This window comes from Anser anser, assembly GCF_964211835.1.
Source record: "Anser anser genome assembly, chromosome: 7".
In the NCBI taxonomy this organism is placed as follows: Eukaryota; Metazoa; Chordata; class Aves; order Anseriformes; family Anatidae; genus Anser; species Anser anser.
Genome location: NC_139727.1, coordinates 21386495 through 21402012, shown reverse-complemented (window position 1 = coordinate 21402012; position 15518 = coordinate 21386495). Strand labels below are relative to the sequence as shown.

The 15518-nt window shown below is 49.0% G+C and overlaps 1 protein-coding gene across 7 annotated transcripts in view; it reads left to right on the top strand.

The window, feature by feature from the left end:
* PAX2 (paired box 2) overlaps positions 1 to 15518 on the top strand; it is a 96386-nt gene that overhangs the window by 44607 nt on the left and 36261 nt on the right. For all 7 annotated transcript variants that reach the window (XM_083844981.1, XM_083844983.1, XM_083844980.1 and 4 more), the window contains one exon: positions 1603 to 1722. In XM_083844981.1, the coding sequence (XP_083701107.1) occupies positions 1603 to 1722 (120 nt within the window). The remainder of the gene's footprint in view (positions 1 to 1602; positions 1723 to 15518) is intronic.

Here is a 15518-nt window from a genome sequence, read left to right as displayed (position 1 = left end):
CGTTGTTCTAGCTCTGCAGTCAGGTATCCCATGGGTGTATTTCACTGAGAAAATGCATTTTCTGCTAGAGGAAATGGGTTTATCGAGGTGAGCAGAAGATGGAGGCTGTAATAAAGCTACCAAATGCCTACTAGTCTGTTGTGTTTAAAGGTCCTGTGCTAGATGTGTGATGAGCTGTTTTTCACCGATGTCTCTGTGGGCTGCATGGTGCATATGTCTGCTGTTGCTAGCATCGCATTACCCAGTAACAATTCAGAGCAGGAGAAAAAATGCAGTATTCTGGGATATTATGGCTTGTCTAGGGCCTAAGAAACTGTCTGAGAAACGGTTACTGAGAATCAGCTGCTAAACAAGGATTTACTGGAAAGTGCTGGCCTATACGGGACAGAGCTGGCAGATACACTCCTGTACATGAACTGTGTTCAGGAACACAACGGAATTAATGGCCCAGGATGGAAGAGCATTTCTGGATGCCCTTTTAATCTGGACTTGCTCACTGGCCCGGGAAGCACTGACCACACCAGATGGAGTTGGCAGATACTCTTCCTTCTTGGAGAAGTAGCGCAATGTCTAGGGAATGCACTGGCTGAGCCGGGATAGGGACTGCGAGTGCTGCTGCTGGAGTCTCTCATTGCTCTGGGGTATACTGGGAAGTATGGGTCTACATTGGATAGCGTTGGCAGGTTCTTTCCATCCTGGAAAGCTTCTGTTGGATGTGCTGACTGCTTCAGTTCAGTGCTTTATGAGCTGAATGATGAGTAGTGGCCTACAGGGGAACTGGGGTATTCTCCTAATTACTGGGGCATGTTGGGACATAATGGGCTTCCTTATTCGATGCATGACTCTATTTGGTTTATACTCTAAAGCCCTAATTATCAGGAAGTGATCATTTCTAATCTGGGTGACTTGTCATTTCTGATACACTGAAAGTCAAGAGCAGTCCTGGACAGCCCTGAGTGGCAGGAGGAGTCTGCCAGTTTACATTGGTCGGCGCAAAAGAAAGACACAAGGCTTTTATTAATCTGGATTGGAGTATGTATCACCAACTCATAGCTTCTTCTAGTAGGGAACTGGATTTATTGGCCCAACGCTGACAAGCTTCTAACCTATACTAAGAGAAGTTGATTTTTCATTGAGTGTTTTGTGTGGACACCTAAGAGGCTGGTCTGGCTAAGACAGAGTACGTGCACGCAAGGTGGAGAAATGCTGGGAGGAAACCATCTGGCAGAAAATGGGTAGCCTGGGACGTCACCAGGGGATGTGGCCTGTGCAGCACTGCGCGCAGTTACGTGGCAGGCACTGCAAAGCCTGCTCTGAAGGTGGATGTAACAACGAGGCTTAGCTTCTTGCTGGAGTGCGCTTGCTTGTTGTTATGGGCCCTGTACTGGAAGGCTGTGGAGCTATGGTACAGGCTGGCAAAGCTGGGATGCAGCAACGTTGGCAGGGCAGTATTAGTGCGAGTCCTGCAGTGTGAGGGACTGGGAGTCGGCTTAGCGCCCAGGCGTTCCTGTGAGACTGGTGGCATGTGTAGCTTTCAGCTGGGGGATCCCTGAGTGCTGGCTGCTCTCCTCATGGCCCTTTTTCCCTTTTCCTTTTGTCCAGTGCCCAGCACAGCATCCCCTCCCGTCTCCAGTGCCTCCAATGATCCAGTGGGCTCTTACTCCATTAACGGGATCCTGGGGATTCCTCGGTCGAATGGCGAGAAGAGGAAACGTGATGAAGGTAGGGGGAGGGCAGAAGCTCACCCTCCCTTTTATGTTCTTTGTCCCCATGTACAGGCTCCAATTTCAGGCCAAGGTTTGCAGCTGCTCCAGGGGCTAGATCAGTTTTAGCAACAGAGACCAGTTCCCCGCCACTGCCCTGCTGGCTTGGACTGCTCTTCTTCCGAGGCCTTTTCATGACAGGCCGTGTCTCCGGACATCTGCTCGGCAGGCAGAGAGCCGTCTCCATTGCTGGAGCTGATCCCAAGTTCATTCACTGCTGGAAACGGCTGGAACTGAGCTCCCCTGGTGCCAGCAGGTGCCCAGACATTGAGCTGCGGGTAAACAAGGTTTCCCCGACTCCCTCGTTTTCAAACAAAATGCCATCTCGGAGAAGCACCAGCAATTTGGGAGTATTTCTCATTCCTCTTGCAAACAAGCTCCTGTCCTGGTGGTGAGCCATGAGCTACACCAGCTGTGGTGATCATAAGGGCCCAGTTTCCAATGGGTAGCATCCACCACAGCAGAACTGCCGTGCTCACAACCATCGGAGAGCAGAGCAGGAGCTCTTCTGAGTGCTGTGGCCCTAAGGCTGTTATCCAAGCCTTTCAGTAGGGCTCTAAGCGACTAGGATTAAGCTGTCTCCTTCTTTTTCCTACCTGCTGGGAAGGACTCAGGGCAAAGTGAATCCCAAAATGAGCCAAAAGCTGGAGCCTTGGGTCCAAATAGACAGAGTCAGGATGGGTGGGTGAGGTCTTGGTGCATTGATGGTGGCTTTGTAAAATTTTGTCTTGCTCTTTTAATTTGATGCATTCAAAAACTGAGGACCGGGAGGTGAACTTTCTAAGAGTAGTGCCTGAGCAGTTTGTTCGGTTCAGCCCTGCCTTCAGGATGTTGTTTTCCACTGCTGCCTGTTGCATGGGGGACCTCTTGGCAGTAATGGTGGCTCGCTGTGCTGTGCGTGCTGTAGCCCCCAGGCTGTGTGGGGTGATATAATACCAGGGGTCTCTGTGATGCATGGTGAGAGGAGAGAGTTCTCCTGAGAGAGATGCTGCACTTTGGGGTTATGCCAATCATTTTCTCAGCGTTGGTGCTGGTGAGGTTCACGTTTCTAACTTCTGGATCCAAATAAACAATAGTCCCAAGAAAAAGGCAGACATTGTGACCCCTTTCTCCCTCATACAAAGTAAAACCAGAGGCTGGAAGCAAAGACCCAGTTCAGTTCCTATCAAAGCAAATGGGAAGATTTTTGCTGATGCCATTGGAAATTGGATCAGGCCCCAGAGGAAGATCCATTTCCCAGCTAGATGGCAGTAGGGCCCAGCTAAGAGAAAAGTGTAGCAATGGAAGGGCTGAGTCAATGCCTCAAAGTCAAAAAATGTCAGAAGTAAGAGACTGCAAACATTGCAAGCCTCTCCAGCATTTCTCTTCATTACATACAGAGGAAACGGTGACATTTCAAATCGAGTGACAAGTTTCTCTAATGGTTGTGCAAATCTCTTGGCAGTATTTGGGGTTTCTGTGAACCCCTGTCCTCATGCATTCCAGCTTGGTGATCACAAGCTCTCACCATGGTGCGTCCATATTTCATTCTGAAATGAAGCAGTTCAATCTAGCTTTAGCAGCTATTCTTTCCAAACACCTGGAACAATCATGCCACTTAGATGCAGCCACGCAATCATTGCCAGCCCCAAAACCTGAGCTTTTTGGAGCATTACGGTTAAACACAGAAACAATCAAACAGACATCTAAGCCTGTGACACTTCACAATGATATATTGACAGTAAGAACAACTCTCTGTCTCTGTCCTTAATTCATCCTGGACTTGATTTATGAAGGGCAAGAAACACTGCAACTCCCTGCTGTTGGCCAGGAGCCCGCATAACCTACTAGAAAAATCAAAAAGGTATCAGACAGTCATGGGGGTGTTGGATCTCAGAGTTTTAGGTGCCAGTTACATGACACAGCTACAAATGCCTTGCAGAAGAGCCTTCGTTCTGCCATCCCAGGTATCTGCCTCAGGGAGATGTCACACTCCTGCCCCAGAGAAACCTCAGCCAGCTGCTAAACACCGCAGTCCAAGAGCTGATAACCTGTGCTCACACTGGCTTTAAGAAACATTGAAAGACATCAACCACTTTGCAGCGCTGGACCCTAATGCTAGAAGGTCCAAGGGGAGGTTTTGCACAGCCAGTGACCTGCACTCCTTCCTGGGCATCCTCCCCTGTAGCTCTGAGGGCTGCGAGTGCTCCTAGCTGAGACAGGAGTTAAGAAAACAAGTCCAGAAGCCAGTGCAGGTATTTCCTTCATGCTCGTGCTGGATATATATACCTTCTCGGTATTTCCCAAAGCTTCTAAGCTCTGTCTTGTTGCAGTTTCTTAACTGTAGGATTCATTCTCGCGTTGAAAAGCTCTTCCTTACAGGCTCTCAATGCACATTTACTTTCCCAGCCTTTTGGAGGTGGCCCTTCCCTGAAGAAGGCAGAAGCAGCAGCACTGCGCTCTCTTTCTTTCTGCTCCCTTGGGCCAGCTCTTCTGCAAGGATGACGCTTTGTGAGGAATGCAGTTCAGCAGAAACAGGGGAAGTACCAAGGTGCTCCTGAATCCCCAGCTCTGAACACCTTGTTAGCAACCTCTGCGATGGCTGGGGAAACAGGGTGGGAGAAAGACAGAGGAGCTCCAATCTGAGCACGCCCCCTCCCCCAGGTCCTCCTTGCTGCAGCTGGTGCCTACATTAGACGGTAGCGCAGATGATTAAGAAGAGGAGAGATAATTATGTGTCAAGATGATGTAGCAGAACTCCCGAGTTGGACAGAAGGAACCAGACGGATGCATGAGGTGGGCTCAGCGATGGACGCTGACAGCCAGGTGTGTCCCTCACAGGGAGTTACAGGGAAGAGGAGAAGTCCCAGTATACCAAATGTGCTGGCTGCTACCGAACGGGTGGCCTAGGAAGACAATGGCATTGAGAGCGAGCTAGTGGGAATGTAGATCTGAGTGTGTCCTGGTCCAAACAAAGAACTGCCAGGTCACGTCTTTCCCCAAAACTCATTTGTCTTCCTCAGGTGAGTGCCTAGGAAGCATGGCCAGGACTTGCCCTGTTAAGAACCCGTATTCCTTTTGTTTCCTGACCTCAGTGCCAGATTAGACAAAGCAGAGAACTGGCCTCCTCTGATTTTTCAAATGATTTGGCTAAACAAGTTAACCACCACTTGTCTAGCTGTGTGCCATTCCTTGCAGGCTGCAGGCCCAGCCAGCATTTCTGTAATTCCCCTCTGACCTTCCCCACCAATTCCATCCACCGTCTTGCAGAGGCAGAAGTGGCCTGGCAGCATGTTATGCCTTTCCCAAGACCACTGAGAGCTTTAGCACCAAGCTGTGGCTGGAAACTGGAATCCCTGGCTCCTCATGACCCTAATATTGCACTACACAGTATGGGCAGGACAAGCCGAGCAGGGTCGTTGTCAGACTCGGGAGCAGCAAAGAGAAGTCCAGGAGGATAAAGGGGGAAAATAATATGCAAATATTTCTGTTGCTCCGTAACTCCCTGATTGATAGCTAAAAGGATGAGAATTGGGGTGGCAGCGGCACTAACAAAAAGTCAGTAGCAGTCCAATACTGTAATCTTGAGCACTATATATAGAGAAAAAGGGAGAGGACAGATACATGGATAGATAGATAGCCAGTTAGATAATATGAGAACAATGTTTCCAACTGTTCCCTGCATACTATAGCATCTCCAGCTGGATCAAACTTTAGGGATCTTTACAAAACCACTATGATTAAAGATAGCTCTTCCTCTTCAATAGCAGGCCACAAACATACTTCCTCCATAGACCCAAATTCTCATTTGGGATTCGTGTTCCAGTGAGGCTAGTGCTGTAACAATCTCAGCATTATTAATCTTGGTCCCTGACAATATCTGTAGTATTTGACAGCATTACTGGCAATAATATCTGCAGTGCTGACAATGGCAGAGATAATATCCCCCAGTATTATCGGCATTAGCAGGGATCATATCTGCAGCCTGTTATTGGTGGGAGCAGACGTAATGTGTCCAGTATTATTAGTATCAGCAGTAATAAAACCCACAGGCTTGTTAGTATGATCAGTGCTAATATCGACAGTAGGTTTGTGGGAGAGGAGGGGATGGAGTGATTGCTACTGTAAATGGCAATAATACTCAGGCTGTTTGCAGTAAAGGAATCCCCAGCGGAGATGGGGGAGCGAACCTTGGAAGGCAGAAGTTCCTCCTTTCCTCTCTTTACCTGTCACTTTGATGATCAGAGTGATTTACGCTGAAGTAAGTGAGGCAGGGCTGCGTCAGTGCAGGGGACAGTGGAGGGTCACCACCATTTCAGCAGGTCGTGTGGTGTTTTCCAAAGAGTTGGGGTGTATCGATGCAGGTGATTCACCTGCTCCTCAGAATAGGGCTGCAGGCCACGGCACTGAGCTGTTCAGAGCAAGGTACTGCATCCAGCACGAGGAGCACTTGCACTGTAGGTCCTGTAGCTGCAGAATAGGCAGCGTCACTGCGGTGCTATGCTTCACCTTGGTGCTGCACACATCATTTCCTGACTCTTATTATCACGGCATCCTCTGCTGAGGAGCATTACTTTTGTTACAAGTGGCTTTCTCTTCTCTCAGTCCAAATGATAGGGCTCTGACTGCAGGGCAGGGTTTTGACAGCAATCAGTGTGGGGATTTTCCTACCTGGCCATGATGTCTATGTTCCTACTGGGAAGGCAGAAATGCCTCCTTCAGGTGGAGGGTGAAGCAGGGAGAGCCGCAGCAGTCCCGGTCCAGAAAGGTGGGTTTTAGATATTGCCCCAGGACACAATGTCTTAAAGAAAAATTTGAACTTAATTATTCCAATGAAAAGTAGTGCAGAGAGGAGAGGTTTCTAATGTGTTCACAGCGGTCTCAGTTTTTAAGCAGATATACAGCAGCTGAGTGTGCCAGTGCAAGTATTATCCCATTTGTGTTGTTCAGAGCAGCAATGATTATACCATTTAGGAGCGGTGGTTGTGACATTTCAGATGCCTCCGTGTCATTGTCAGTGCCATTGGTGTGTCTTTGCAGACGGTGTGACTGTGGTTATCGTGTTGTGGGTTTGTGACACTAATGATGAGATTAGGTGTATCGCTGCTTGCTACGCTGCCCCACTACACTCGAGGCCATTAGGCTCTTCAAAGAGGTGGCTGGGAAGGCGGTATATCTGTGTCACCGCACGCAGCAATGTTGTTTCAGCGAGGTAACTGCTGGTTGCTGAATTGTACTGTCATTGCAATTCATGCAGTTGTTCCTGCAGCTGATGTAATTTGCTGACTGACAACAGACTGTCATCTGGTCACGACAGCAAAGTCAATAGGGCTATGTCACTGCAGTGCTGAGCTGAGCATCATGTGTTCTCATGAAGTACGATCCTGTTGTTCCACAACACACCGGGGTTGTGTCAGGACATGCAGCATGCTTACGTTGTCCTCTGCAATATGATTATGCGTTACTCGTGGTGTAGTTGTACTAGTGCAAAGAGGTCTAGCTCTTAACTAGCCTGTATGGAAAGGCATTTGCTTTTGTAAGCTACTTGTACACGTTTACAAGCCACTCCACCTGACTGTATCATGACATCTGGTGTACGTTCATCTCAGGGCGCAATAGGTGTACTTCTGCTCTGCCAATACTGCTGCTGAAGACAACAGAGTGTGTTTGGACCCCTGCAGGTGACACAACAGCATTACTGTGGTGTGGCTGCATTGTTTCAAGCTGTGATTTCCTGCCACCAGAGCTGATGCGTTTGCATTATTCTATATGATTGCTTTATTGCAGGTCAGCAATAGACTTAATGACACCGCAGACACATGCAGTTACATTGCCTCAGGTGCCAGCCCCATGTTCCAACCACCAAACACAGCTGCGGGGTGTGCACCCTGCAGCTTATGGCTGTGCACATGGGCTGAAAGCAGTTTCTGGAGTGTTTCTCACTCTGATACATCTCCCTCCTACCGTCCCTGGGACTGCGCTGCTTCACGCAGTGCAGCTGAGTTCCCAGTGGCCACCAGCTTGTGGTGACTGCACCACTACAAACAGCAGTGGTCACGGGGAGCTTCCAGGTTCACTGCGCCTACACACACAGGAGTAGGTAACACTCCCCTCCTTCCTAGATGAAGATGTAAATCGAAGAGGCAGTTTATTCTCAGCAGCCACCCACCTGAGGGTCTTTTGCTGGCGAGACCCCCAGGAGGACATGAGGCGCAGGCGCCTGCCACTCACCCTGTGCCTTGCTAAACAAACTGCGGAAGGACGGTCAGCAAAGGGAGAGGATGAGTGGAAAGGGAGAGCTGGGGGAGACCGGATTAAAGAGCTGACAATGCATAAGCAGCACAGCACTGCCAGAAATACAGGCTGCTGCACCACGGATCTGGAGGTCTGTCCATGAGAGGGACAGCAGTCTGTCTGTCTGTCTGTCTGTGCGTGTGCACAGGCACCCTGGGAGCTCGGGGAGAGCGTGGCTCAGGGGAGCTGCAGGTAAGGCAGAGTTAACAGCTTACATCACAGGCAGCAGTTTGGACAGACTGCTGCTTCTAAAGCTTACACTGCTGCTCAGTTTGGCATGGTTTGGTACTATCCGAGGACTAGCTGGTCTGGCTTCAGCTGTATCTGTGTGTGTCTGCCCGTGTATTTCTGTATCTACGAATGCACGCCGATTTGTTTTTTTGTTCCTGTGGTAGGATTACTGGGTTAGGATCTCCTCTTATCTATGTCTATGTACTGGGGTGAGTGGCAGGTTGGACCCGTATTTTTGTGCATGCCCACAGAGACCTGGAAAATGTGTACGTTAAGCTGTGTACAATACTGCCTCGTAGGAGGATGCATACGGATGTCTGGGCACGTATGGCTCAGAATCAGTGCTATGTATTTCTCTGAATGCCAGGTACTTACATTCACGTTTTAAGACACATGTGAGTGCTGTATATTTGTATGTACATTCTGTGTGTATGTGTTGTTACATACTTGGGGTGTCACTGTATCTCTGTGGTTGCTAGATATCCATACGTATCCTGTTAGTGCTGTGCACCTCTGTATATAGTTCATACAGATGTGCATTTGCATTGGGGTTATATATTTGTGTGTATGTTCCATATACATATATCGGCTGTCCTTGCCTGTGTGAAGGTTGTTCATTTATGTAAATAGTTTGTATTTGTTTACATGATACAAGTTTGTATATGTGAATTTAAGGAAATTCCACTGAGTTCCAGGTTTTCACTTAGGAAGCATATGTACATTTTTGTAAGTTATTTGTTTATTCAGAAATTACACCTAATTGACATGCACCTGCATTAGTATTTCCTTGTGTCCCAGATTGCATTCTTGTGTTTTTAAATGTTATTGGCTACATTTTATGAGTCTTTACTTATGCACAGAGCTTCTCTTTAAGTTTATTTGTGTGACTGCCACGGATGTGTGCTTGTCTGACTGCTTATTTCTAGGTACTTAGTCTGTGGTTGGATCTTCTCCTTCTGTTTTTTTGACTCATTCTGGGAGAGGTTGTTGCAGCCAATGTGTCAGCAGGAGTCAGGCAGCAACAACTCCTCCCAGCATTTCTGCCTGCTCCTGTGCCCACCTGCACAGAGGCTGCTCCCTAGCTGTGCTGGTCCTGTCTCTCCTGGGATCTTCTTGTTCGCTCTAGAGGAGCTGTACCCTGCGTCTGCCTGCATTCAGGGGGGTGACTGTCCCATCTTCTCATGGACATAAGGACTGTGGGAGTCAGAGGGAGCACGGTGCCTGGATCCACAAGGATCACAGGTTAAGGCATGGTGGATGACAAAATAAAACGCAAAAGGGATAGGAATAGCTGGCAATGTGCAGGCAAATGGGTTTTAGAGGATTTTGGCAACGTGGCAATGGGACACAGAACAGGTATAACAGTGCATCAGGGTGCCATGGCAGCGGGAGATAGTGATGACACTGTTACGGGGGTCAAGCGACATGGCAATGAGACATAAGGGCAATACTGCTATGGAATCAAGGTGACATGGCACTGAGGCACAGCAGGGATCAAGGTGACACACCAGTGACACAAGCTGATCTATCAGAACGGTGAGGGCTGCAAAACCTCCACCAAGAATTGGTGTAATGAGGCAAAGGAGAACAGGAGGAGCAGAGTGGAGAAGACCTGAGGAAACTCAATGGACATGTAGGGTGGCTGCAGAAGCCAGGTAGCCAGCGGTGCGGGACATGCTCTATCTGCACAGAATCAGTTGCATCCTGGTACCAAGGGCTGGGGCAGTCTGTTCACAGTTGTTGCATCGCAGTGATGGAGAGCAGGGATAATGCAGTGATGACATCAGGTGATGGACGTCACCCCGTGATGGCAGCCATGGACCACAGGGAGTGTGTGGGCAGGGGCACTATTCCCAGCTGCTGGAAAAACAAAGAACCTAACGGGCAGTAAAACAAAAACAAAGGAGACTTGGAAGCACCTGACAGCCCTAATTCATCACAGCCCAAGATTTTTTTTTCCCCCTCATGTTCCCATTATATTTGTTTGTAAAAGTGGAAATCAATTTTGAAGGTAATTTTCTGGAAAGAATGGAAGGGAGGTGGGAGGGCCGGATAAGGCAGAGATGGCAAGAGGAAAAAAAAATTTAGGCCAGGCACAGCCCAGGGGCAGCTCTTGGCAAGGTGAAAGAAAATTGCATATTCAATCTCCATCCATGAATCTCCCTTGCTGCTGCCCGCCTCCTGCTCGAAAACAATGAAGGCTTTCTCCCCTACGCTGCACAACGCCTGAGTATCAGCGCTCACTTTAACTTCAGGGTCATTAATTCACCTGATTATTGCAGGAGAGGAGAGGGTTGCAGAGGCATCCGTTCTAAAGAGCCCTCCCTTAGCTCATCCTTTGATTAGTTTGGGGTGGGGGGAGTTGAGATAATGTGTTGTCTTGGACTCCGTTTAAAATGGGAGGGATTGAAGAGGGGGTGGAAGAAGGTAGCGGTGGAACGGGAAAGATGTGGCCCGGGTTGTTGTGGAAGGGAGGGTCGGAAAGCGCTCCCCCTCACATCCCTCTGCCGTGGTGTTATTGCAAATTAAAAGTAGCATGTTCCACTCCGCAGCTATCTCTCAGGGAGGGGAGGGGCATGGGTATATGTCGGCATGGGGATGGGGGGGATCTTATCATTGCTTCTTCAGCAGCCCAGTGTAGTGTCACCCTGTGAGGTGACATTTGAATTTACAATTCCGCTGAGAAAAGCCATTAATTCACAAATTAACATTTCTCCCTCTCTCTCTCTAGCTCTCTCTTTCTCTCTCTCTCTCTCTCTATCTCACATGGATGTGCAAGCAATTGAAAAGACAAAGGAAATAGCCTTAAGGAAGAGACTTTACTGCTACTCTGTCTGTGCAGAGATTGCTACTACTGCTTCTAGATAGATAAACCAATTACCTGAGCTGCTCTGTTCATGGCAGCCTGCTATTACCTCCTTTTGTAGAGCTGACTCCATTGGCGGATTACACTGTGTGTATCTCATTAATGTAAACCAGCACGATACTGGGCACTGTCCCTGACCCTTCTTGCCAGAGCCCATTGCTCTGCCCTGGAAGAGGGAGCTGGGAGAGTAGTTGAGAGCAGAGGCGAAGTCAGGCGCAATGTACTTCCTAACGCACAGGGATCGGGCCGCACAGAGAAACCCCTGGAACAGCTGAACCTGGAGGAGATGGGGGCTTCCCTTCTGCAGAGGAGTGTATATGGAGTCAACCCTGACCTCTTCTGGGTCTTGAGGAGCACTGGGCTGCCACACAAGAGGCCTGGTGGATTGGCACCAGGTGTGGGCAGCCCCGTGCAGCTCCATTCTCAGGACTGTCCTGCCTTTCCTCCAGGTGTACTTGTGCAAAAATGTGCGTGGTAGACAGTTGTGGAGGTGTGACCAAGAAAGCTACAGGTACATAGGTGCAAATGTAGCCAACTGCACCCAGGAGCTAAGTGACTCACAGAGGCACACGGCAGACCTCAGAATAAGAAGGCAAAGTGAGCACTGCGGTTTCTGAACAGAGAGGGCAGATTTTTCTGTAGCGCAACCCCATTGAAATCTACTCTGTGATGCCTGGGGAGACGGTCTTGGCAGAGACAACCATTGAGGACTACTCCCCCACAATCTGGTCCTCCTCTGACTTCATCCTGTACTCTTTCTCACATGCTTGCTTCTGCTGTGAACACTTCATCAGCACATGTGCGCAGCGCAGGCACGGCCACACGCAGGCACTCGGCCGCACGCTGACGCCCCCCCAGCACGTGTGCATGATGCCAGCAGCCTGCGGGGCAGGCTCAAACCCGACTTCTCCCCTCCTGCTCCGGTGAGGTTCCTCCCAGCAGCCCCAGGCATGCCAACAGGGTGTGCGCAGGCCGTCGGCTCCCCAGGCACCTGCAGGTGCTCCCTGCTGGCAGCCGCCCCTGCCCTTTGTCCGCCCGCTCACACAACAGGATGCGTCCTAGCAGCATGGTTTGCATAAAGGCTTGCTGGTCAGTCTTTGCTCTGAAGCATTCCACCTATATAAAACTGGATAGAAATCTTCACAACAGGTTTTTCACCCCATAAGGGTTTGACAGGCCCTGTTCACACCACTCTGCTAACTTCTGTGAAAGGCAGAAAGCGGCAGGGGGGCAGTTCTTCGGGTGAAAGGTAAATGGGCCAGAACTGCTCTTTGGGGAGCCTGGTACCCCTGTGCTCAGTACACAGAGCATGTGCCTTTCCTTTGCATTGTGGTGGCTCCTTAAATCTTCCTAAAAACTCAGCCTCTTAACGACAGCATCTGCCTCTCCGACACTCCCCGCGCCCCTCACGGCGCACAGCACATGGCTGGGGAGCAGCATCCCGCGGCGGGCGCTGGAAGACGGATCGCAATCAGCGGAGGCATCGGCAGGCAGTGCCAGTAATTCAAACCATCCTGACCGTTCAGTGAACCCGAACCTGCTGACCTTGACAGCACGAGACAGCAGCGGCCTCAGGAATCCCAACCTTTGCAGAGGCGTCGGCAGAGGACAGCTCGTGCTCCCTCCCGGTCTCTCTCTCTCTTTCTCTCCCCGATCTTATCCTGGCAGCCAAGGGGGCCCAACAGGCAATCCCCAGTGCACCAGTTAGCTCTTAATTTGGCTATCTCTGCGCTCCCAAGTCTACATCAATGTAGTATTAAGCATCACTTGTCATTCACAGGCAGAAATCATTCCTAGAGAGGGGTGTCTTCTTGTGCTAAAGGAAACACTAAGCACCTTGTTCTCGGTCAGGGCCAGAGAGAAACCCCTTCTCCTCCTCCTCCCCAAGCAGGGACTGGTGCTGTTTGAAAAGAAAGCTGGAGCTCTTTGCTTCCCTAAGTGATAGCATCAGATCCTCCAACCTTGTTTCACTGGATCCCAGGGGGAAGCAACAAGATCTCACTGAGTGATTAGCCCATGAGAATCCTGGCTGGACAGAGGAGGGCAAGGACGTGACAAGTGCAGGGTAGAGAGGTAGAAAAAAGTGTGATTGATTTTGCCACAAAAACTTGAATTAAAGAAAAATTCAGTTTGTGAACATGTTAGGAACCTTTCAGAGAATACTGGATGAGGAAATCCAGATACCTCTGTGGCTGCCAAGCTAGGCCTGACACAAACAGCGTTTTGTGTTGGGTAAGCCTGGAGACCTTGCACATGGAGGCCAGCCCTGACAGCAGTAGATGGCCTGGCAGAAGCAGCTCTAGATACCTCTCTCTCCAGACATGGGAGACACTCTTCTGTCTCCATCCGCAGTTCTTGAAGGTGATTTTCCCACGCATCAATAGGTACTAAATGCATTTCATGCCTATGTAAGGCCCTTTAAAATGTCTGAGTTTTGTCAAGGGGACTAAAAATAATGCCTATTTCTAAGTGCCTATTTCTCCTTTGTTTTTTCTTCATCCATCCAGTCACCCTAACAGTTACATCCCACCAGGCTCAAGGTACGAAGTCCTCTTCCCACACAAGCCAACAACCACAGGGAAGTGCACAGGAGCACAGTGCCTGACCAGAAGCCTGGTCATAGATATCACAGTTTCCATTTGGATGTAAGATGGGATTTCTTTCTCCCACTGGTTCTGCCTCTGCTGAGAGCTTAGAGGTGTTATCCTGCTTTTAAGCTAGGGGCCTGCACTGGGACAGGCTTAGAAGGCATCTGTTTAAACCTTATTGAGCTGGTTATTGCGTATGAAACATCCATGAATTCTTGAGGGCCTTCAAGCCCTCTCCTACATGTGTTAGAAAAGGCTGTTATAAAGGACAGGCACATTTCCACAACTGGTTTCCCAAAGGAGCTGTTGTTTTTCACTTTGGCTTTTGGTGTCTGGTGCCTGATGAGGTAGGCCTTGTACACAAGAGTTGACCTTGCAAGCAGATCAGATATATCCTAGATTTTGGGAGAACTTCACTAAACCCCAGTGAACTAAATATCAAATATACCGCTGGCTAAGCCTCAAAGATACTTACGGCTCTTCTCTGCACTGCCTCTGTTGTTTGTGAAACTGATTGACTGTGTGCTGCTGATGACTGGGTCCCCTCTTATTTGCAGACCACCTCTTCCAGTTTGGAACGTATCTAACATATTTCTTTTATAGGGTCATATCAATATAGGATCTTTCATATATCACTAAGGGACTTTATATGAGTTCTTGCAAAGAGATTCCAAATTACTAAGGATTTACAGTTATTACAGGAATGAGCATTCAGAAAAAGAGTTTGCATGGTGCCAGTCCAAGCTGACTGCAGCATATTGCAGGCCTGTAGCTCCTTCATTGCACGGCATTTTACAATTACCCATCCTATGTAATACATTGTTTATTAACCTGCTCATTCCACGTATCTCATTTGCTACTGAAATGTGGCTGACTCTGGGGTGGACCATGGCAGATGTTGAACAATACAGAGCATCAACATTGAAATTTTGCTGTGCCATGTCCAAATGAAACCACAGGAGAATTAAGATATGCTGTGGGTAATCACTCAGGCTGGATTTTGTTCAGGACAGCCAGGTTAATGTCTGCACTCTTGCAAAAAATGCCATGGGAATTTTAATGACTCTGAGTGATTGGAGCCTTTGTTTTATGGCACGTCAAAAATGGCAGCTCTAAAAACACTCTGCTTGAGCACTGGTTTAGTGCTGACTCAGAAGAGCTTCCAATAACATGATTCACTAGCATCTGGCTCAGGGGCAGGCACGGCCTTCTCTGACTTGTGAGATTAAGGTAAAAGCGTGTGTGAGGGGAAAATAAGGTGGAGGGAAAGGAAGGGAGAGTCTAGAACATGGGAAACAGAAGGAGATGAGGGATTCAGAGGCATATTGGTGGGGGACCAAGCCAACAGAACCAAGCAGGCTGAAGAGGAATTTGGGTTTTCTAGACTGTGCCTTAGAGGCATCCATGGCCTGATCCAGATCTGCTGAGACCTAGTGCTGGTGGCCTCTCAGGTGCCAGTGTGCTCTGCTGGATTCTCAGGGATTTCCAAGAAACTGGGCGATGGGGCTGGCTGGGAACAGCCCAGCCCTGTGCTCCCTCCCTTGTCTCTAGCGGTTCTGATAGCAGTGTTGATTTGCATGTCAGGCAAAGCACTGCTTGGGAAAAAAAACCTCTGAGTGTGGCGGTGTCAGCGCTCGCTGTTGTTCGACAGTGTAAAATTAAATTAATAAAGCCCCCAACACAGGAAAACATAACAGGAAATTAATGGCCTTTACTGTCGCTCTGATGCAGTCATTTGCAACCCTGCTTTCCGCACCAAAGACTTCATAAATGCAAGCAGTTTCTCTAAACAAGCAT